The 22,374-nt window shown below is 46.3% G+C and overlaps 2 protein-coding genes across 3 annotated transcripts; both read right to left on the reverse strand.

Moving 5' to 3' along the window:
* Nucleotides 1–6,365: 6,365 nt before the first annotated feature.
* irak3 (interleukin-1 receptor-associated kinase 3) lies at nt 6,366–17,765 on the reverse strand. Its single transcript, XM_086201359.1, has 12 exons — nt 17,467–17,765; nt 16,204–16,413; nt 15,672–15,739; nt 15,551–15,599; nt 15,310–15,473; nt 14,382–14,446; nt 14,193–14,307; nt 9,669–9,787; nt 9,277–9,475; nt 8,714–8,776; nt 8,053–8,220; nt 6,366–7,514 (listed from the first exon to the last, which is right to left on the reverse strand). The coding sequence occupies exons 1-12, from the start codon at nt 17,567–17,569 to the stop codon at nt 7,173–7,175; spliced, it is 1,665 nt and encodes a 554-aa protein (XP_086057485.1). The 5' UTR covers nt 17,570–17,765; the 3' UTR covers nt 6,366–7,172.
* A 317-nt stretch (nt 17,766–18,082) lies between these two features.
* Nucleotides 18,083–21,858, reverse strand: LOC147262477 (protein Tob1-like). Of its 2 annotated transcripts, XM_086201361.1 has the most exons (3): nt 21,073–21,855; nt 20,650–20,787; nt 19,064–20,151 (listed from the first exon to the last, which is right to left on the reverse strand). In XM_086201361.1, exons 1-3 carry the CDS (start codon nt 21,243–21,245, stop codon nt 19,659–19,661), a joined length of 804 nt encoding a protein of 267 aa, XP_086057487.1. In that variant the 5' UTR covers nt 21,246–21,855; the 3' UTR covers nt 19,064–19,658. The 2 variants fall into 2 exon arrangements, with proteins under 2 accessions (XP_086057488.1, XP_086057487.1); XM_086201362.1 differs by lacking the exon at nt 20,650–20,787 and having other exon boundaries at nt 18,083–20,151; nt 21,073–21,858.
* Nucleotides 21,859–22,374: the final 516 nt, after the last annotated feature.

A 22,374-nucleotide genomic window follows, 5' to 3' on the forward strand; every position in this document is an offset into this window, starting at 1 on the left:
GAGCTTGGAGTTCAGTAAAATATGCTTTGTGCCCTCTTTCGAATTCCAGCTCCACTGGTGGCAGGCCTGCTCCTGGTCCTGGGAAGTGCCTTCCTGTGGAGAGTTCAAATGGGGTGAAACCTGTTCCCTGATTAACAGAGCATCGAACTGTCATTGGAGCCAACGGTCGAGCATCCAACCCATTTAAATTTGTCTGTGCACAGATTTTAGCCAATCTTTGTTTGATGGTTTGGTTCATTCTTTCCACCTTACCTTGTGATTGAGGGTGATACACGGTGCCAAACAAGTGCTTCAACCCCAACATTGCCTCCACCAGTTGTAGATGTTGGTTTTTTAAATGTGTCCCATAATCTGATCTAATTTTCTGTGGGAACCCGTGCAGAGGAATGTATTGATTAATCAGAAACATCACCACTGACTTGCTATCCTCCTTCTTTGTTGGCCACGCCTCTGGCCATCCTGAAAACACATCCACACACATCAACACATACCTGTACCCTCTGACCGTCGTCCCCATGTCCGTGTAGTCTATCACTATCTCCCTGCCTGGCCTGGTCTCCAGCGGAAACATACCTGTCTCGGGTTTAATGGTTGGCTTAGAGTTGTACAGGGAACATATGGAACAGCTTTTCACCCAATTCTTTATTGTGTCTGATAAAAACGGATGCCACCATTCTTTCAGATTTTGATTCATCTGAGCTGCTCCCACATGACCGATTCCGTGTGGTTCTTCCAGTGCCCGCTCTCTGATTCCAGGGGGCAGTATTAGCCGTCCATCGGGCCCTCGCCAGAGCCCCTCAGTTTCAAGTCCTCCTCTCTGTTTCCATGTTGTCTTTTCCTGTGGTGAGGCCCCCTTTTGACATCGGCTGATGTCAATCAGTGTGACCTGTGGAGAGATATGTAGTTCTTCTTCCATACTCACCATTTGTAGTTGGGGCAGATAACCTGTCGCTCTTTTTGCTGCCGCATCTGCTTCTCAGTTCCCTGTTGTTACTTCTGTAATGGCATTGTCATGACCTTTGCACTTTATGATAGCCACCTCCTGGGGAAGTTGCAGAGCTTCTGCTAATTCTCTCATTTCCCGCTCGTGTTTAATGGGTTTGTTACCTGCCTGAGGTATCCTGCTCTGATCCATTGTCCCAGTTCCACATGTGCTGCTCCGGCAGCATAGGCAGAGTCCGTATAGATGTTTATTCGTTTTCCTTCTCCTAGTTTGAGAGCTGCAATGAGAGCCATTCCCTCTGCTTTTTGTGCGGATTGCTGTCCTTTTAGTTGCCGGGCCTCTATTGTTACCCATTTGGGTCCTTCCTTCTTCACCACCGCGTATCCTGCTTTCAGTCCACCTTTTTCATCTTTGTAGCAACATCCATCTGTGAACATTTCTTCAGCATCTGTTAATGGTTGAGCTTTCAGATCTGGTCGTACCTTTTCATCCTTTTGTGCTTCGTGTTCACACTCATGTGGTGGTCCGGTTCCCATCCAATCCACCATGTTGATTCCTTCATGGGTGAATGTGATGTTTGGTGCTTCCAGTATTTTACAGAGTCTCTGTTGCCTTAGTGATGTCAGGGTGAATGTCTGGGAGTTGACATATGCTATCATGCTATGTGACGTGAGTACCCTTAGGGGGTGTCCCATCACGATGTGTCCTGTTTTTTGAATCAGTTTTGCTAACCCCGCTGCATGTTGTGTGCATTTTGGGTGTTGTTTTTCCATCAAGTCTAGCATTATGCTGATGTACATGAGTATGCTCCTTTCTCCCCCTTTTTTCTGAAACAGAACACCGTTAATCGCTCCTTCTGTTTCAGAAACGTTGAGGAAAAATTAAGACTGGTAGTCAGGTCGGGCCAGGTCTGCGGCCTGTGCTAGTTTCTGTTGGAGTTGTATGAAGACTGACTCGGTGTCTTTGGTCCAATTTAGTTTAGCATTGAGGTTACGCATGCCATGCTCTTTAATCAAGTTACGGAGAGCCTGTGTCGTGCCCGTATATTCAGGAATGTAATTGCGACTGTACCCAGTCAGACCGAGAAATGACAACATTTCCTTTACAGTCATGGGCTTTGGGTGATGCAGAATGGTAGATCTATGTGCAGGCGACATGCCAGCTCCTTTTCGCGAGAGTACTCTGCCCAAAAAGGTAACTTGCGTCCTGACCGCTTGGAGTTTGTTTGTACTGACCTTAAAACCGGGTCCAGCCAATCGGATGAGGACAGCCTTTGTTGCGGCCAGGCACGCTGCTGGTGTCGGTGCTGCAATGAGAAGATCATCTACATACTGGATTAGAGTGGTGTCCGGAGGAAGCGCACAACCATCCAGGGCTTGTCTTAGTACCTGATTGAATAGTCCTGGTGACAGCGCAAATCCTTGTGGTACCCTGGTGTATCGCCACTGTTGTCCTCTGTAGGTAAAGGAGAAAATGTCTCTGCATTCGTCTGCTTGTGGTAAGCAGAAAAAAGCGTTAGCCAAATCAATGCATGTGAACCATGGTTGGTGCGGTCCCAAATTAGTGAGTGCCACATAGGGGTTGGGCACAGGAATGGTGACTGTGCAGAATTTCATTTATAGCTCTTAGATCATGTGCCATGCGATATTTACATGTCTCTTGTTTTTTGACCGGGAGTATGGGAGTGTTCCATGCAGAGGTGGATGGTTCTAATACCCCGGATTTGATGAGACCTGCAATCGTGTCAGCTATACCTGCTTCTGCCTCTGGTTTGTGGGGATATTGTCTGATCCATAAGGGAGTGGTGTCTACCACAGAAAATGTAACAGGTTGACAATCAGTGAGCCCCACATCCGTGGGCCCTTGGGACCATAATTCCTCAGGGAGGGTAGTTAGCATCTCTTCCACTGAGGGGTGGTCCATCTTTTCCCTATCGTGGTTTCTGGGAATGTGATCATGTTGTAGTGCAACTGTGTCTGTTACTTTTAGGTTAATGCAGTAGGTTTTGCAGGTGGGTGAGAACGAGACAGCAGGTATCTGAGTCGTTATCCAATCGGTGGCTGCTGTGCCTTTTTTGACCATCGGGCCAAGATCTTTAGCTTGATGGTTAAGATGTAATGCGAGGGAAACGTGTGGAACTGCTTCGTCCTGCATACGATACCATCACATCTGTTCTTTGGAGAGGATTGTGGCCGCGGCTACACCCTCTGGACCAGCATAAATATTTTGTGATGTGATTTGCCATTGTTTACCTTCCAGGTGTGCTTCAAATTCTTCCTGATACCACTCATTACTCATTCGGTCGTAGAAGAGGGTAACATGAGGTGGGTCGGGCGGAGGGATGTAGGGCTCAAGTAGGGAGATCCAGGGTTTCCACTGCAGGTAGGCAGACAGGAGGCTATTACATAGGGGGGTTTCAGGCTGTAACATACCCCACCAGCTCGTCCTCCAGTGGCTTGAGAAGGTACTGCCCTGCTCCGTGGGTGTTAGGATTACATCGGAGGCATGTTCCATTTGGTAGAGTCACAGTGAGTCCATCCGGACTGCACAGGATGGAGGCTCCTAGTTTGATGAGAAGATCTCGCCCCAACAGGTTAACAGGTACACCCGGAGAGACAACGAATGGATGAAAAAGAGTCCAAATTGGGTTTTCAGTGGTATTGTGACCGGCAGTTCCTGTCCAACCCCAGTGAAGCCCACGATGTTCACTGTTTCTCAAGGAGATTGTCTCTTGTGGTGGTTCAGAGTTTAGAGTTGAGAGTGTGGCTCCCGTGTCGACCAAAAATGACAGGTCGTCATCCAACACCCTTAGAGACAACATAGGATCTGCCTTACCTATGTCATCTGGGTTTCTCTGTGGGGTGTGTCACTGTTGTTGATAGGTGCCGGGCTCCTCCCATTCGTCCCCTCCTATCAGGGGATATTGTCCATCCTGGACCGGTGCAGCCTGAGGATCTGGGGTCCTCATTCCTCTGGGTGGTCCACCATGCCCACGTGGTGCAGGTCCCTGCATGTGACATTCTCTTGCCCAGTGTCCAAGTTGTCCACAAATGTAGCACTCACCTCCCGCCTGCTGTCTCCGAGGCAGTCTCCCACGGCCTCCTCCACCTCTTGCCCAGCCCTTACCACCTCGAGCTCCTACCCTGTATCCTCCCCACAAGTTCTGAGCTCGCCATTGGGCAGCTGGTCCCCTTGGTGGACCATGCGGTCTCGGTTGGGGGGTCCACCGGGGTACTGGGAACGGATCTGGTGTCGCTGGTTCGGGGGGGGGGGCAGCCGGGACACAGTTCCCCAGCCATTTTCTGCAAACTGCTAGACATCATTTGTTTATGCATCATAGTTTCTTTTTGTCATTCAACTTTTGTCTCGCCTCTCCCAGCTGCAGCTTCAGTAATTGTGTTTGAAGATCTCTTACTGAATTTTCTTCTTTGTTCGCCTCATCTTTGGCTCTCTGCAGGTGGTGCACAAGATGCTTTTCCCATATGTTAGAATCACTTCCTGGTAAGTCAGGGTTACTCATCATGTTTTCTCTTACCGATCCAGGCACTCCATCCAACACAGCTTTGCGAAACCATTCCTGTTGAACCCCAGTCTTCCCGGGTGGCGCCCGGTGTGTGTGGTCCACTCATCTTTAGACTGAGTCAGATATTCTCGAGGATGCTGGGATGAGGACCAGGTTAGTTTAGGAATGACGGCCGTGTTCGGGAGTGGAAATTTGCTCCTAATAGCTTGCCCTAAGGGGTCTATGACTATTGTTAGTGCCACGTCATCAGGGTCTTCACTAGTGTCAGCGTCATGTCAAGCGTCAAGTCATGTCGGGACATGCAGTGGGATGCTACAGCTCTGAAATCACCGAGTGCTAGTTTCTGTCCGGCGGTTAACATATCTAATTTAGTCAACCAGAGTCCGCCTCCCTCTGCTGGTGGAGGCATTTTATCAACGATTGATTGCACATCACCCAACGCAAGAGGTTTGTATTTGTCACCTCTGCCCTCTCCCATTTGCAGCAAGGGGTATTGTGTTGGCGCTTGTTTGTGGCTGCGCAGTGTCACGTTAGATGTACTATGTGATGGCCGTGTTTTGGATTTTGTGATAGCGGGTCCTGATGCCTCACTCCTGAGCTCTATCTCGTCGAGTGTTATGAGGTCCTTCTTCTCTCACCGTCTTCCTCCTTCATCCTTGGTGGGGAGGGTTTTTCAATTTGCATGTTCCGCTCCCTGACAAAACATAGCCAGACCATACTACACCCTTCTCTCTTCCTCATGTCTTTTCTCTTCTTTCCTCCACTTCTTCCTTTCCAATAGCCCTGCCTGGTCACCCTTCTTTTTAGCCTCATCTCTCTTTTCCCTGTTCTCTTTCTCCTTCTCCCACAACAACTTACCAAATGCCATCCGGTCCTCTTTCCCTGCTCTGCCTTCTTTTAACACTTTATCTATCCTTCTCTTTGCCTCACTTCTTGCCTTTTCTTTGTCTTTATCTGAACCCACGTTCCCAATTACAACCAAAACATTTTTCATTTGCTGCCCCAGTGGCCTCCATTGAGGCCTTGGGCCCCAAACATCAACAATCTCTCTATCAACTTCTCCGTCCATCTGTCCCTGCCTAACAGTGAGATGTGCCAGCCAGTTTGTATGGAGTTCACCCGAGCAACTGACCCAGTCAAACAATATTGTCTTGTGAGGTTCTGTTCACTTCGTTAACACCGCTAGGTTTCCGTGAAACAGAGACGTTATGTTTGAGACACACAAATCACTCTTTCCCTCGGAGAGACTTAAAATTTCCTGGTCCACTGTGACCACACAATATAGAATATGCAATAGAATTCGGGGGTCCTGAATTCCCCGGGACTCCAACCCAGCACCTTATAGGACTTTGACCCAAGGCCCTATTCCCTCATCAGAGAATAGTGGGGTTGCCAAACCAAGGACAATATCAACTCTTAAAATCACTCTTTCCCTCGGAGAGACTTAAACTTTTCCTAGTCCACTTTGACCACACAATATAAAATGTAATAGAATTCGGGGGTCCTGAATTCCCTGGGACTCCAACCCAGCACCTTATAGGACTCTGACCCAAGGCCCTATTCCCTCGTCAGAGAATAGTGGGGTTGCCAAACCAAGGACAATATCAACTCTTTTTCACTCTTTTCATTCTTCACCATAGACTCCATAATTTGGAACTGAACACTAGGACACTGTTAACTCTTAATTTGGTAAAATTCTCAAATGTGCAGAATTTGTTGTAACAGGTTTCTGCTTACCTTTTTCTGTTGGTCGACCAGAGTTCGTGGTGTCTTTTGTGCTCAGTCAAAACAGCCAAATTAAGATCTCACTCTCATCCTGGACGAGCCCCTAAATTGTTGAAGTTCGCCGACTTCACCTGTCCGTTGATGAGAAGAGATCAACCGGAGTCGTCTGCTTTAGACAAATCAACACTTTATTTCACCCAACAAAGCAGACACAGATCTATCTGGAGACCTTCACTACAGGCACCTTGAGAGTGCAGCAGAGAGTCTGAATAAGATATGAACGGACAGTGAATATATGCTTGAAGCCACACCTTTTTTGCATACGTAATTTTACACTCATGCATATCACACTTCTTGATTAGTACTCCTGCCTCCTGCACAGTCAGGTCGTCTTGTCCTGTTGTTTTCGTCATTCAGCCTTGACAGTTGGGGCGCAACTGGCAGCCTGCACAACTTAATACAAACAATCACGTCATGTACTGATACACAATCAACTCCTGATATGGTGATGACATATGAACAGAACATGATCAAAAGCTCATTTTCTCACAACTGATGTCAGTCCCCATGATGTGCCACTCCAGGGCAGTGCGTGTGCTGTGTTTAAGTACCAGCCATGAGTGCATGTGTGAAAAAATGGATCCAGGATAGAGGACACCTCGTGTAGGGGGGCACTGCCACACAGGTAATTCTGAGTTCTTGTCCGGCTGGGCAGTTCTGTCTTTTCACAGAGATCAGCAAAAAAGCCAGGCTTGAAAATAGATGTGGTCCAAGCCAGGGTAGCAGGAAGTGGGGGTCAGTGAGACCCCATCCAGTCACTGGAGCAGGTGGGGCGATCCAGCTGTCAGACAGAACACTCGTATCCTCTTGGAGCCTCTTGCAGGAACAAAAGAGCAAACGCTTGCTCGACTGTGGTTTTCAGCACAAATATCAACCATGGAAGCAACGTACGGTGGGACGTCCTGTCCTTTGTCTTAGCTCTTAGTCTGAGGTGAAACCGTTGGCCCTGCAGTCCTCACAGGTCAGACCTCCTGTCTCTACCTGGCAGCTGCACTGAACAGGCCAGCTGCAGTACAGGTCTGCTGTTGCCTCCCCTGAGACACCCCCAGCATCACTCCGATACGTCACATCTGACTGGCTGCTCTCACAGGGCCCTGGGTCTGCTGGAGAACTGGGGGGGCTGCGCTGTTCATCATGCTCCACAGGTCTGCAGGATGATGGGTTTCCTTGGACATCAACAGGGGCTCCATCATCCAGGGTGTGGGGTTGGTCCAGGTAGGAACAGCTAGGAGGGGGACACAGCGGACTCAATGCCAGCAGGACCTGGAGACAGAAGAGAGTGAGGCCAGCTTCCTCATGGACAGAATAAGAAACACTATGGCAGCAAATCTGACAAACATCCACGAACAAACAGGAGCAGCAGCTCCGTGGATCTTTTTCACCTAAAGTTCCACCGTCAGACGAGGTTCATGCTCCACTAATGTTTGAGGGTTTCACCAGCTGAAGTCATTCCAACTTAGGCTCAAGTGACACATTCAGCTGTCCTCTGTACAGTGCTTGGAAAGGTTGCTGGATGGGGGCTTTAATGACCAGAGGAGAGAGCCTCCTGACACCTGCAGGTAGCTAGAAAGCTTCTAATTAACAGTTGGAATACTTCATGTGTTTGTTTGTCCTCTGCCCAATGATAGAGTAGCACGACATCACCCTATGCTAGTTGATGAGCTGGGGTTGCAGGTGATAATTATCACCTTATTAGAATGACTCCCTCTTATTTAAATGATAAACAAAGACCAACAACTGTTAGCAGGAGGAGCCGCAGACGAAGACACCTGAAGCTTGTTCATGAATGCCAAGTTCTTACATCCTTCATGCTCGGTCTTCTGCGGTGGTGACAGGTGGTGCATTTCAAGGCCAGATCCAGGAGGCTGAGGGCCACAGCAGACACCCACTGACCAGCTGCTGCATCCAAGAGCTTCAGGCAGGAGTTGATTCCACCACTGTTCTCCACCTCCGAGGCCAGCAAGTCTCTCTTATAGACAGACAAGGACATGCAGCGTTCCAAGGTTCATGACTCTTTACTGCATATCCATGAGGTATCAGAGCTCAGTCCCTCATCATCAGACATGTGACACTCACTCATGCAACTGACATGTGCAGCATACAGCGAGTGTGCTGCTACAGGAAGACTGCAATCTTAATTCAGGTCTTTTCACCTGGGGGATGTTTGAGGCCTTTTTCCAGGAACAGGAAGTGAATGACGTTACAGGAATGTCAACAAGAGCTACAGACATGGAGTCGGTAGCCTAACACCAACCTTCTTCACATGTGTGATCACATGTATGTGATCTGTGAGTGAATCAAATACACAGATCCCTGGAAATGTGTTCATATCAAACCTGAGCGTGATCAGTTGTGTCCTCATGTTTCTGAAGAATCAGTCTGAAACCCTCTGACAGTTACCTCCGCCTATGACGGCTGATAGTCTGTGTGGTCCTGTTTCAGCAGCAGCAGCGTTGACTTACCAGCCATGTTCTTCTCGGTTGGTCCTGTATGACCTTACGGCCTGTCAGTGTTTCCATTAAAACCTGAGAGCAAGAAAACTGCAGTTATTGCATGTTTCTATCTGAAATTTCAGCACCGAGTAAAGCAACCCATGCAATCAGAAGCACAAACAATGGTCACCCCCCCCCCAGATCTAACCAGCTCTGGCTCCTTTCTCCCAGGGAGGTGATGTTCCACATCCCCAGAGCCTCCTTCTGCTACCCAGATCTAGTCTGATCTGGGTAGCAAACCCAGCTGGGGGCCTCGTGCTCCCTCCAGAGAGGGTCACAGTGCTCCACTTCTGTTTTTCCATGGGACCTTAGTCCGACCCCTCATCTAAGTCCAATTTGCCCAGGTAGACCTGAGGAGGACAGGGCTCTGGACAACATGTCTCACCTTCAAAAGGTCCACACAAACGGAACCACCACAATAAAGTGATGGTTCCCGGAGAGGAGAAAAATAGGCTTTTCCTGTACAGTATCGCTTGAACATTTCTAACGCATGCCACAACTCAAATTCCACAGAAAACAGGAGAGTCAGTCACCATTCCAAAACTGTACACATCCAGGCTGAGGGACAGCTTCCCATCTCGGATGTACTCCTCAGGGAGGTACCCCGGGTTGCTGTGGGACCTGGTATCCAGCATGATGGTTAAGTGGTGACTGGCTGAATGGGGGCGGAGATGGGCCAAACCGAAGTCAGACAGCTTGGGCTGCAGGGCATCATCCAGCAGTACGTTAGCACTGTCCAGAGAAGCCACAGTCACAGGTGAGCGTCAACACAGGAAAGCTGCAGCCTCTGCACCTTAGTTGAGTACATGAAGACCTCAACAGCTGAGTCACACAGTTCATACTAAGAAGCATTTCACAGTGATTGCAGTGCATGGGTGAGATGTGACTCGCTGCTTGAGGCGAGAGTTTGCATGTGTGTTTGAACCTGGACACGTTGCCACAGATGACAGCACTTGGTTGGGCTGTATGGAGGTGATTCAAGGCCGCTGCAATTCCCTTGATGATGGTGAGACGCTCCTGCCAGGACAGAGGCGGGGGGGCATCCTGTACAGCAACATTACAACCACAAATAAGCTTTCAATTGCCAAAATACAGAAACACACAGGGAAAGTGAATGTAAAAGATGAAAAAAGTGTTTTACATCAGGACCAGCCATCAAGCCTGATGCTGATCTGTGTCACCTGTGTGAAATTTTCATGTCTAATAAATGCCTTTAACAGCTCCACGCCGGCGACAGCCAGAGACCAGACGCATGAAGCTTTCAGATGGCCCGTCCATACGTACATACACGCCATCATGTCATCCTTCGAGAATCCCTCTAGAAAATTCCTCCAAATTGACCTCAAACATCCACTGGGACTCAAAGACGATCAAGACCAGTGTGACAGTCACACATCGGGGAGGCCTACAACTGCAAACAACATTTGTACTTTCAATATAAAACTGTTAATCTGTACTAAATTGTTCTCACAGTTGTGAAAAAACTATGACAGGGAAAATGCCCTCAGGCAGGAACTGCCGATCCCAGCCTGCCTGCCTGCCTGCAAGCACAGCAGCTGACAAAGGGAGAGGTTCAGCAGAGCGAGTTGACATTTCTACTTCTGCTCTGTTTTCTGAGATTGCGACATCCGTGTGATTGCTACGTCCGTGTGATTGCTACAACCGTGTGATGGCTACATCCATGTAATTGCTACATCCGTGTGATTGCTACGTTCGTGTGATTGCCACATCCGTGTGATTGCTATGTCCATGTGATTGCTACATCCATGTGATTGCTATGTCCGTGTGATTGCTACATCCATGTGATTGCTATGTCCGTGTGATTGCTATGTCCGTGTGATTGCTACATCCATTTGATTGCTACATCCATGTGATTGCTACATCCATGTGATTGCTATGTCCGTGTGATTGCTACATCCATGATGATTGCTACATCCATGTGATTGCTACATCCATTTGATTGCTACATCTATGTGATTGCTATGTCCGTGTGATTGCTACATCCATTTGATTGCTACATCTATGTGATTGCTATGTCCGTGTGATTGCTACATCCATGTGATTGCTACATCCATTTGATTGCTACATCTATGTGATTGCTATGTCCGTGTGATTGCTACATCCATGTGATTGCTACATCCATGTGATTGCTATGTCCGTGTGATTGCTACATCCATTTGATTGCTACATCCATTTGATTGCTACATCTATGTGATTGCTATGTCCGTGTGATTGCTACATCCATGTGATTGCTACATCCATGTGATTGCTATGTCCGTGTGATTGCTACATCCATGTGATTGCTACATCCATTTGATTGCTACATCTATGTGATTGCTATGTCCGTGTGATTGCTACATCCATTTGATTGCTACATCTATGTGATTGCTACGTCCGTGTGATTGCTACATCCATGTGATTGCTACATCCATGTGATTGCTACATCCATGTGATTGCTACATCCATGTGATTGCTACATCCATTTGATTGCTACATCCATGTGATTGCTACATCCATGTGATTGCTACATCCATTTGATTGCTACATCCATGTGATTGCGATGTCAGTGTATGATTGCTACATCCATTTGATTGCTACATCCATTTGATTGCTACATCCATGTGATTGCTACATCCATGTGATTGCTACATCCATGTGATTGCGATGTCAGTGTATGATTGCTACATCCATTTGATTGCTACATCCATGTGATTGCGATGTCAGTGTATGATTGCTACATCCATTTGATTGCTACATCCATGTGATTGCTACATCCATGTGATTGCTACATCCATGTGATTGCTACATCCATTTGATTGCTACATCCATGTGATTGCGATGTCAGTGTATGATTGCTACATCCATTTGATTGCTACATCCATTTGATTGCTACATTCATGTGATTGCTACATCCATGTGATTGCTACATCCATGTGATTGCGATGTCAGTGTATGATTGCTACATCCATTTGATTGCTACATCCATTTGATTGCTACATCCATGTGATTGCTACATCCATTTGATTGCTACATCCATGTGATTGCTACATCCATTTGATTGCTACATCCATGTGATTGCTACATCCATTTGATTGCTAAATCCATTTGATTGCTACATCCATGTGATTGCTACATCCATTTGATTGCTACATCCATGTGATTGCTAAGTCCATTTGATTGCTACATCCATTTGATTGCTACATCCATGTGATTGCTACATCCATGTGATTGCTACATCCATTTGATTGCTACATCCATGTGATTGCTACATCCATGTGATTGCGATGTCAGTGTATGATTGCTACATCCATTTGATTGCTACATCCATGTGATTGCTACATCCATGTGATTGCTACATCCATTTGATTGCTACATCCATTTGATTGCTACATCCATGTGATTGCTACATCCATGTGATTGCTACATCCATTTGATTGCTACATCTATGTGATTGCTACGTCCGTGTGATTGCTACATCCATGTGATTGCTACATCCATTTGATTGCTACATCTATGTGATTGCTACATCCATTTGATTGCTACATCCATGTGATTGCTACATCCATTTGATTGCTACATCCATGTGATTGCTACATCCATGTGATTGCTACATCCATGTGATTGCTACATCCATTTGATTGCTACATCCATGTGATTGCTACATCCATTTGATTGCTACATCCATGTGATTGCGATGTCAGTGTATGATTGCTACATCCATTTGATTGCTACATCCATGTGATTGCTACATCCATGTGATTGCTACATCCATGTGATTGCGATGTCAGTGTATGATTGCTACATCCATTTGATTGCTACATCCATGTGATTGCGATGTCAGTGTATGATTGCTACATCCATTTGATTGCTACATCCATTTGATTGCTACATCCATGTGATTGCTACATCCATGTGATTGCTACATCCATGTGATTGCTACATCCATTTGATTGCTACATCCATGTGATTGCGATGTCAGTGTATGATTGCTACATCCATTTGATTGCTACATCCATTTGATTGCTACATCCATGTGATTGCTACATCCATGTGATTGCTACATCCATGTGATTGCGATGTCAGTGTATGATTGCTACATCCATGTGATTGCGATGTCAGTGTATGATTGCTACATCCATTTGATTGCTACATCCATTTGATTGCTACATCCATGTGATTGCTACATCCATGTGATTGCTACATCCATGTGATTGCTACATCCATTTGATTGCTACATCCATGTGATTGCTACATCCATTTGATTGCTACATCCATGTGATTGCTACATCCATTTGATTGCTAAATCCATTTGATTGCTACATCCATGTGATTGCTACATCCATTTGATTGCTACATCCATTTGATTGCTACATCCATGTGATTGCTACATCCATGTGATTGCTACATCCATTTGATTGCTACATCCATGTGATTGCGATGTCAGTGTATGATTGCTACATCCATTTGATTGCTACATCCATGTGATTGCTACATCCATTTGATTGCTACATCCATTTGATTGCTACATCCATGTGATTGCGATGTCAGTGTATGATTGCTATTGTGATCTCTGTTCCATGTGTGTCTGTCTGCATGCTACTGGGTGGTTTTCCTAGAAAAAGATCACTTTAATGGATGGATGGATGGAGGGATGGATGGAGGGATGGAGGAATGGTTGGATGGTGGATGGATGGATGATGGATGGAGGGATGGATGGAGGAATGGTTGGATGGTGGATGGATGGATGGATGATGGATGGAGGGATGGAGGAATGGTTGGATGGATGGATGATGGATGGAGGGATGGAGGAATGGTTGGAGGGATGGATGGATGGATGGGTGATAGATGTATGATGGATGGTGGATGGATGATAGATGGATGATGGATGGTGGGTGGATGGACAATAACATTAACAGTTTCACATTATAATGTGTTTTTTTAATAACGTGATATACTCACATTCTTTCCACATCTTATCTTATAATTGGAAAGTTTTATTGCATGAACAATATACTATTTACGCGGTAAAAATTAAGAAACCTATGTTATAATGTGACGGTTTATTGTTATAATGCTGTGAAATTATGGTCCACCCTGTTTTGATATTTGAAAGACGCATGATGGGTGATTTATTTCCTTTATATTGCTCTTTCTTTCTTTCTTGTGATTGAGCTGTGGTTACACACAAAGTTCCCTGTTGTGGGATCAATAAAGTTCTATATATCTTAATATTATTACATCAACATGGACCTGAACATTCTTTTCCAATATATTTCATACAATAAGACTTTATTTACTTCTGCAAAAAAATACGACCCATTTCTTAGCTTCCTGTTTTCAGATATTTTTAACCAGTAACCTTTTTACTCTGGTCTACTTCACATGTCACATGTCATAACCAGGAATGTGATCAGACACAGGAGAGGTTCACATCAACAGATCAATGTACCTGATGGTGGATTCTGTGGAAGAGGGATCCACTGGGCAGGTACGGATACACCAGGCAATAGCGGCTCTCGTTAGAAAAACAACCCAACAACTCAAGGATGTTTTGGTGTTGATACCTGTAACACAATGTCACACTGACAAATACCACACACACTCTCACAGGTATATAAAGAAATGCGTGAACACATACAGGTGATGAATTTCCATCTCTTTTCTGAAGATATCCCACTGCTTCTTCCAGGATGCCGCATTTATCTAGAGAACGACAGAGAAATTCATTTCTGTCACTGTGGCATCAAGTGTCCTCCTTTGTTTAAAGTTTCCATCTTAAAAAATAACACCTTTCAGAGTTAAACCCATGTCCATCCATGCATCCATCCTTCCAATAATCATCCATCCATGCATCCATCCCTCCAATTATCATCCATGCATCCATCCCTCCAATAATCATCCATCCATGCATCCATCCCTCCAATTATCATCCATGCATCCATCCCTCCAATTATCATCCATCCATCCATCCCTCCAATTATCATCCATGCATCCATCCCTCCAATAATCATCCCTCCATCCATCCATCCATCCATCCATCATCCCCCCATCCATCATCCCTCCATCCATCCATCCATCCATCCCTCCATGTTCCCCCTCTTCTCCTGTTCAGGGTGGTGGGGGTGGAGCCTATCCCAGCAGCCTTCCCCCTGGACAGGTCACCAGTCCATGGCAGGGCCAACACATAGAGACAGACAACCATTGGCTCTCCCAGCCACGCCTACGGTCAATTTAGAGTCTGGATTAACCTGGTCCCTCTTGATGTCTTTGGACTGTGGAGGAAGCTGGAGTACCAGAGAGAACCCAGCAGGAACAGGGAGAACATGGAGACTCACACAGAAAGACCCCGTGCTGCAGCCGGGGCTCCACCCACAACCTTCTTGCTGGGGGCCACAGGGAGGACCACTGCTCCACTGTGACGCCCCTTAAACCCATGTGACACTCCTCAAATATCATTTGCCCAGTGAGAATGAGACCTTCTGATGAGGATGTTCCTGAAAAAAACTGACTGTTTTATGAAACTGCAAAAGATGTGACGTGTTTCTGACAAATACTCTCTGAATCACCTTTTTAAAAATCTTCACTGCAAAGGTTTGACTTCCTCTCTGGGCTCTGTAGATATCAGAGAAGTGGCCCTGGGATATTCTCATGTCAGGGTGAAATTCTCTGGTTCCTTCTAGGATGTCTTGGAAAGTGACCACTGGCGGCTGCTGCTCTTTGGGGGACTTCCCTGGAATGTACGGACTAATCAGCATGAACCCACAAATGCATATTTATAAAGAATCCATAAATGTTGACATCACTTACAGGGGCGTAATGCTTGGCTGGAGTCACACCCCTCTAACTGGACAGATTCCTGTCAATGAAAGTGTAGGGATGAGTTTCCAGTCACGTCAGGATCATTAGCTAAAAGGAGCAGCCATCGTACCTCCACTCTCCCTGCTGACGTGCCCACCGTGGACTGTCCATGCTGACTGCCAGGGGCCAAAGGCAACTCTGGAGAATGATTGGATGACCCAGTTTTCTCACATTAAGAATGTAATACCAACAGCAACCCATTTACTAACCACACCATTCCGCTATCCAAAGGCTTCCTGCTTAATTCCTACAACATTTCAGTCGAAGGTGTAAAGTTGGAAGAATGCATGTGAACTTGTGCTGTAAACTCTCTGGGCCCTATTTAAGTGATCTCCAGCACCAGGCATCAGCTCGCTGACGCAGCACGATTACAGACTGTCTCTTTTTACTATTTAGGAAGTACGGAGTACTTCTTAATAGTTGGCCCATGTCGTCATTCATGTCGTCGCAGAGTGATGTGTGAGGGCTGTGAGGCTCTGGCCAGTTGGGCAATCAGAAGCCTGTGAGACGGTTCCATAGAGGATGACCCATCGATACCAGGACCTGTCCCACTGAACGTCTTCAGCTGAAACTGCTGGAAATGCATGTTTGCTTGCACTTGCCTTGAAGTGTTGAGAACGGAGTGTTCACGTGACCCTGGAAGAGCTGCAGGGCCCTGTTGTGGCCCATGTCCTGCAGCAGCCTCAGCAGGTCCTGCACGCATGGGTTTTGCTGAGCCCAGGACCACAGCAGCTCCCAGGTGGGACTCCGACCTGTTGCCTCCATGCGCTCCAGCCTGCGAACCTCCAGCATGCTGGGCATGATTCGGACAGCTAGAGGACAGAGTGGACATGTAGAAGGTTCTTCATGCTTGTTCTTGACGTGAGCACGGACTTGACCTGCTCATTTTACCACCATCACTCTTCACTCTTGATGTAAACTCTAACGACTAAACCTGGGTGGTTTAGGTTGATTACCATAGTAACTGTGACATTACCAGATGGTGCAGCTGAAAACGTCTGCAGTGTTTCACTGTAAAAGTCAGGGATGTAAGGGATGACGTGCAGGCGAGAAATAAAGGCCGTCACTCATAAACCTAACAGTCTCCGCAGTGAGCGAGGAGAATAACGGCCTTTATGATCCGCCAGCTGAAACATGGACACCTGCTGAAATCAGTGAGGAACAATCAGGCACATAATCACTTCTTCATAATAACCTTTGTTTATGAATCAATTCACAGCACCTGACTGGTATTTGAAGATCTTTTTATCTATTTTTGTAACAAATGGTAAAACGAACAAACAGGCCAGTGGAGGGAGGAAATGAAAACCAGCTTGAGAGCAGTTCCTGATATTTGTGCCCTCTGAAGGTAACTGGAACACTGTCCACTTTGGCCTTCAGAGGTCAGAGTTCCTCATTTGTGCTGCTCCTGTGTCCTCTAGAAGTTGACGGTCATAGAGTTTGTAACCTCCATCAAGTTTTGTTTGTTAAACCTTTTTCTTCAAAGTATAACTGGCATGTTCAAATAAAAAGTGAAGTAAAAAGTAGATTTTCTTCCAAATATCGTGGAGTAAATGTTGCAGCTTCTCAGGGAGCAGTGGTTACAGCTCTGTTTGACAGCCACTCCTGCCTGCTTCCCCTCAGCTGCTGTCCATTCACACGCACTTCTGCTCGAACGGCGGAGTAAAACACGTTGTGTTTCTACAAACTTCCTCATGTTGAGGTTGTTGAGTACAGAGGTTGTATTTAGAACACTAAAACTTCGGCTTCGGCTGCTATCAGTACCTCATGAATTCCCTCCTGTCTATGGCCTTTATTTTATCTATCATGGGGAACGTGCAGCAGAACCCCCCGCTAACCAGCAGGTTGTGGCGGCTCTGACTCACCAAGTCCCCGCCAGCCGAGCCGCTCGTCTCCGTTGTCCATGATGTGACACAGTCGCTGGATGACCAAGGGAGAGACATCGAAGAGGAGCGTGGAGGAGTCCATCTCCTGCCTCACTGCTCCGCTCGCTTAAGTCTGACAGCTCGCTGCTCTCCAGCAAGCGGAAACTCCCCGCCACTCTTATGCAACAACGTCCTCCTCGCGGTGACGTCACGGAGTTGCTGATGTCGAGGTTTCACCATGAGGAAAATTCCCCGGTTCACCCTGGGCAGGCAGGACGAGTCTGAGGTCACGGTCAGCGTGACTGAGATGCGTGTGCGTGTGCGTGCTTGCCCTCTCGCTCGTATGGAGGCGCAGCATTTGATTGGCTAGAATGCAGCAGAAGACGCGTGCTGCTCCCCAGGGTTCGTTGTCGCGCATGCATCCATTAGCTGGATGCCATAAAAGCGAGCAAGTAAATGTAATAATGAGTGACCTGTCATGCAAGACGTCACAGATGACCTGAAGTCCACCTGTGCAGCCTCCTGTCTGCGTGCTGAGGTTGTCCTGCCCTTCCCCACTGTGGAGGAGGATCTGGCCTTGTAGTGGTACCACCTCGACCCCTCCCTCTCTGTCTGTGTGAGTGAGTTATTGTCAATGATTCGGCCTTCAATTCAGTTCCAGCTGCTCTGAAGATACAAGAAAAGAGGCCAAACGAGTGTGGCACCTCAGAGATGTGCCTGTTGATGAGCTCCACTTCCATCCTGGTGCTGGAAGAGGTTCACTCCTCCACAAAAAGTAGAAATACACTGGAAAATACTAGTTTCAATTCAGCATTCTACTTGAGTAAAGTAGAGTTGACTCTGAGTTTAGTTTGGTGTTGCAATCTTATTCTCAAAAAGTTCCCATTCTCCATGTTAGTTGTGTGTTCCGGTGTTGGGAGTCTTCAACAGCAGAACCTCTGACCTCCACGTCGTGTTTAGAGCTTTAACGGAGTTTGTCTGCTGGAACTGAGCCAGGCCAGGTAATTTAGGTGAAATATTATTATCGCAATTTTTGGAAGTGTGCAGCACTCAAGAGGCAGTCGTGAACTTAGCCCGAGTTCATTGCACCAGAAGAGCAGGTTAAAGGGAGCAGTAACTTCCCAGCAGACCCTGCTGTCCACCCACGGACTGCCAAGGGGGGGACATCAGCACACAGGGGGCAAGGAACAGTTTATGAATGAAATGCTTTATTTGAGTGTCACAATATCATGTCATATCTTTAACACCATTACTCTTTTAAATGATAAATCACAGTTACTTTTCCTACATTTTGTCACTTTTTTCTGGCTAGAATTGAAAGTGTGGAGAGTTTCCCACTGATGATGTCAACTAGGCCTCTGCTGCTGGCGCTCAGGCGCTCGGAGGCATCAGCAAACCTCATCATGTTGTTCCAGGTGCAACGGACGAATGTGGTGTTATTGCCTTTGCTGATGTTAACTGGGCGTTTGTGTTACTGGTAACTCAATCATTATCATATCAGCTTGTCATGAGTCCAATATATTGTTTGAAAGTTGTACTTTGACAGGTCAACCCACCCAATTTTCATCTGCAAAAACAGATGTACCATAATTTTATGTGTTACTTTTAGATTTTGTATTTTTCATCATTGTAATGAATCTGTACTCAATCGTAAATTCTACTTTCCCATCTGGAGTTTCCCAGCGGTTGCATCGATAAGATGGCCGAGACGGCGGCACGGCACTTGCTGCGATGCCTCACACTCACTCTGCCTCCATTCGGACAACGGACTGCTCAAGTTTAGCGTACATACACAATCCAGTGTGTAGGTGCTTTGTTTAATTATGATGTGTGCCATTATTATGGTCAACCAGTCATAATTGTGACTATTTGTGCGAACTGTATCAGGCAACTGAGTGTGTAATTTCATCTCGCCCTGGGCTCGTCCTTTGCTGACAATAAAGCTTCTGCTAAAATAACCCAGTATCTGTGAAGGAATTCCTGTCAGATGTTCAACTCTACACTGTCTGCTTTCAAATTATGGCACATTACTGTACACTGAAAAAGCATAAAACACTGTCACCATCAAGATAAATGCTCATGTTCACTCACAGAGTACACTCAGCAGGACCTTGTGGAAATAATGACAAGGCATCAAAATGCTTGAAATCAGTGTTTATGGATAAAACCCTCAATACCCAGGCAAGGGTGGGTCAGGAGGGGTGAGGAGGCACTGGAGGAGTCAAAGGGTTAGGAGGGGCTATCTTGTGCTGTGCAGAGCTATGACCGTCCCTCTGGGGATACCAGGCAGGAGCACACGGATTGAGATGATGCGTCCTGGAGCCGTCCCTCTGGGGATACCAGGCGGGAGCACACGGATTGAGATGATGCGTCCTGGAGCCGTCCCTCTGGGGATACCAGGCGGGAGCACACGGATTGAGATGATGCGTCCTGGAGCCGTCCCTCTGGGGATACCAGGCGGGAGCACACGGATTGAGATGATGCGTCCTGGAGCCGTCCCTCTGGGGATACCAGGCGGGAGCACACGGATTGAGATGATGCGTCCTGGAGCCGTCCCTCTGGGGATACCAGGCGGGAGCACACGGATTGAGATGATGCTTGTGAGGAATATTCTGTTCTTCCTCTGCCTTGCTGACCAGGAATGTTGTTGTGTCCAACGGCATGGGGAGATTTTCCTCTCCGAACCTAAAAGGGAAATAATACGTCATTTCATTTAAGGTGGATAAACCATTTCTACCTTTCATGTCCTGCAATAATCAGGAACATCAACAGCTGCAAATGTGATTACAGTGTAAACAAACCATGCAACAACCCACAAGTCTGACAGTTGTTGCACTGTGGAGGTGCGCCAGGTGTAGCTGTTGGAACCATCGGATACCAGTTGGGTCAGCTACCCCCAAACGTCCCACATGAACACTGGCTGGGACAATGACACTCATGTGACCTCAGTGACTCTGTGGAGAGCCTAACCCAGGCAGGGTTCAAAGCCTGCAACTCTCCACAACTCTCTGCAACGAAGAAGCCTCTTGGATGAGAGGAGAAATGTCTTCAAGCCAACTGAAACAGTCCAGCTGACTTTGACTCAGAACTGAAGAGGAACCAGGACCTGGAGCACTGAGAAGCTTCACCAACAACCATCGCTGCTATTTATGTAGAGCCACCATCATGCCACTCAGGTCTCACCTGTAACTGACCTCCCCAGGGTCCACCCACAGAGTTACTTCGCAGGGCATTTCCAGGTTACAGTACTGAACCCCAATCTGTTGGCAGGCCCGGAGGATCTCTGGGTCCTGTCTGGTGAGAAGATTCACTCGAATGCACCTGCAATTCACACAAAACTGATGTGACATTCAACATCGACTTTTGTTTTTTCTTATTTGGTAAATACTTTTTCTTTTTAATTTATATTATCTTTCTTCTTCTCTCTGTAAATGCGACTGTAACCATGTTATTTCCCCCAGTGTGGGATAAATAAAGTATTCTTGTTCTTTCTTTTCGTATTCTTGATGGGTATTTGTTAACAGCTGTGGAAGACCCTGTTGTACTTCCCACAATATCTGACAGGATGTAGTTTTTACCAGAAATGTATGAGGTGAAGCTGTGTACCTGTAAGCCTGCCCTTTACTGGGGTTGTCAGGGTACCAGTGACCCTTGTACTTCTCCTGAAGGACAAGAACAAGCTGCTCTGCAAACTGGTTAAGTTGGTGAGTTTGCAACTTTGTTCGTGCTGTTAGTAGTCTCTTCAGGAAGAGCACCGCGGCTCTTACTTCACTCTCCATATTCACAGGTAAAGGAAATGCATTTGACTTCTTAAACGCGTAGACTCAGATGGTTAAACGAGTCAGGTTTAGGAAACGATCCTACAAACTGGTACAGTTTCTCTTGATAAAGTGATGGAGAGGATGTGGTGGTGCGCTGAATCTGAGGTGATCTTTTATAAAGGCGGAACTCCTAAATCATGGATCCTCTGTGATCTTTGTGATTTCACAATAAGAGACTGAATGATCACAGAGATCACAGTCAGCAGCGACTTCACGACAGGAGCCCATCAGTTAGATCAAAGCTTACATCAGAGCCAGTAACGGTGCAGAACAGCAGTGGTGACCTGACGGGTAGGTAATGGGGAGACACATTTTAATTAACAAGTGGGTAAGAATGCATTTAATTTGGGATTGAAGGAATTGGAAAGGCTCTGAATCTGAGGCTGTGATTGTGAAAGTCTCCTGTGGGATATGAGAGGTAGGCACTGCCATGGGACCCATATCAGACAGTTTGAAGGGCCGGGATGGAGACTTAGAGGTCTCCAGTACAGGAGGAGGCCCATTCCTCACAGGTCAATACTGTCAGATAACTCTTATTATTCATCACGGCTTCATTTTGCAATGGAATAACTGAAAACAACCTACTTGTCCCTCCATTCATTTTTTAATTTACACTGATGAACTGTTTCACAAAACGCGATCAATGAATCAGAGCTACACAGACACTTGGCTGAGGCAGGGAGGGGTTGTTTTCTTAACAGAGTCTGGTTACCAGCATGCTCATGTTCTTACAAGCACAAACCTCACCGAGCCCTCGAATGTTACCACAACATGCAAATATACATGTTTATACAGTACAAACTATTTGTGTATATATATATATATATATATATATATATATATATATATATATAACAAATGTGTAGACCAAATATCAGAATTTTGGAATTAGCTATTTAATATTTTCAAAATATTTCCTTCAAATGCATTTCTAAATGAATTAATTTAATATAAAAACCTGAAAAATTCTTATTTTCGGACAAGCCCTACATACATGACTATTTATTCTTTTAAATCCTGACTGGCACTCATGTCTTCTACTCTGTTATGTTTTTCATTTTGGTCCTTTTTAAAATTTCTTTTCTGT

The sequence above is a fragment of the Aulostomus chinensis genome, chromosome 4 (genome assembly GCF_037954235.1).
Source record: "Aulostomus chinensis isolate RoL2024-O1b breed Wild chromosome 4, RoL_Achi_v1.0, whole genome shotgun sequence".
In the NCBI taxonomy this organism is placed as follows: Eukaryota; Metazoa; Chordata; class Actinopteri; order Syngnathiformes; family Aulostomidae; genus Aulostomus; species Aulostomus chinensis.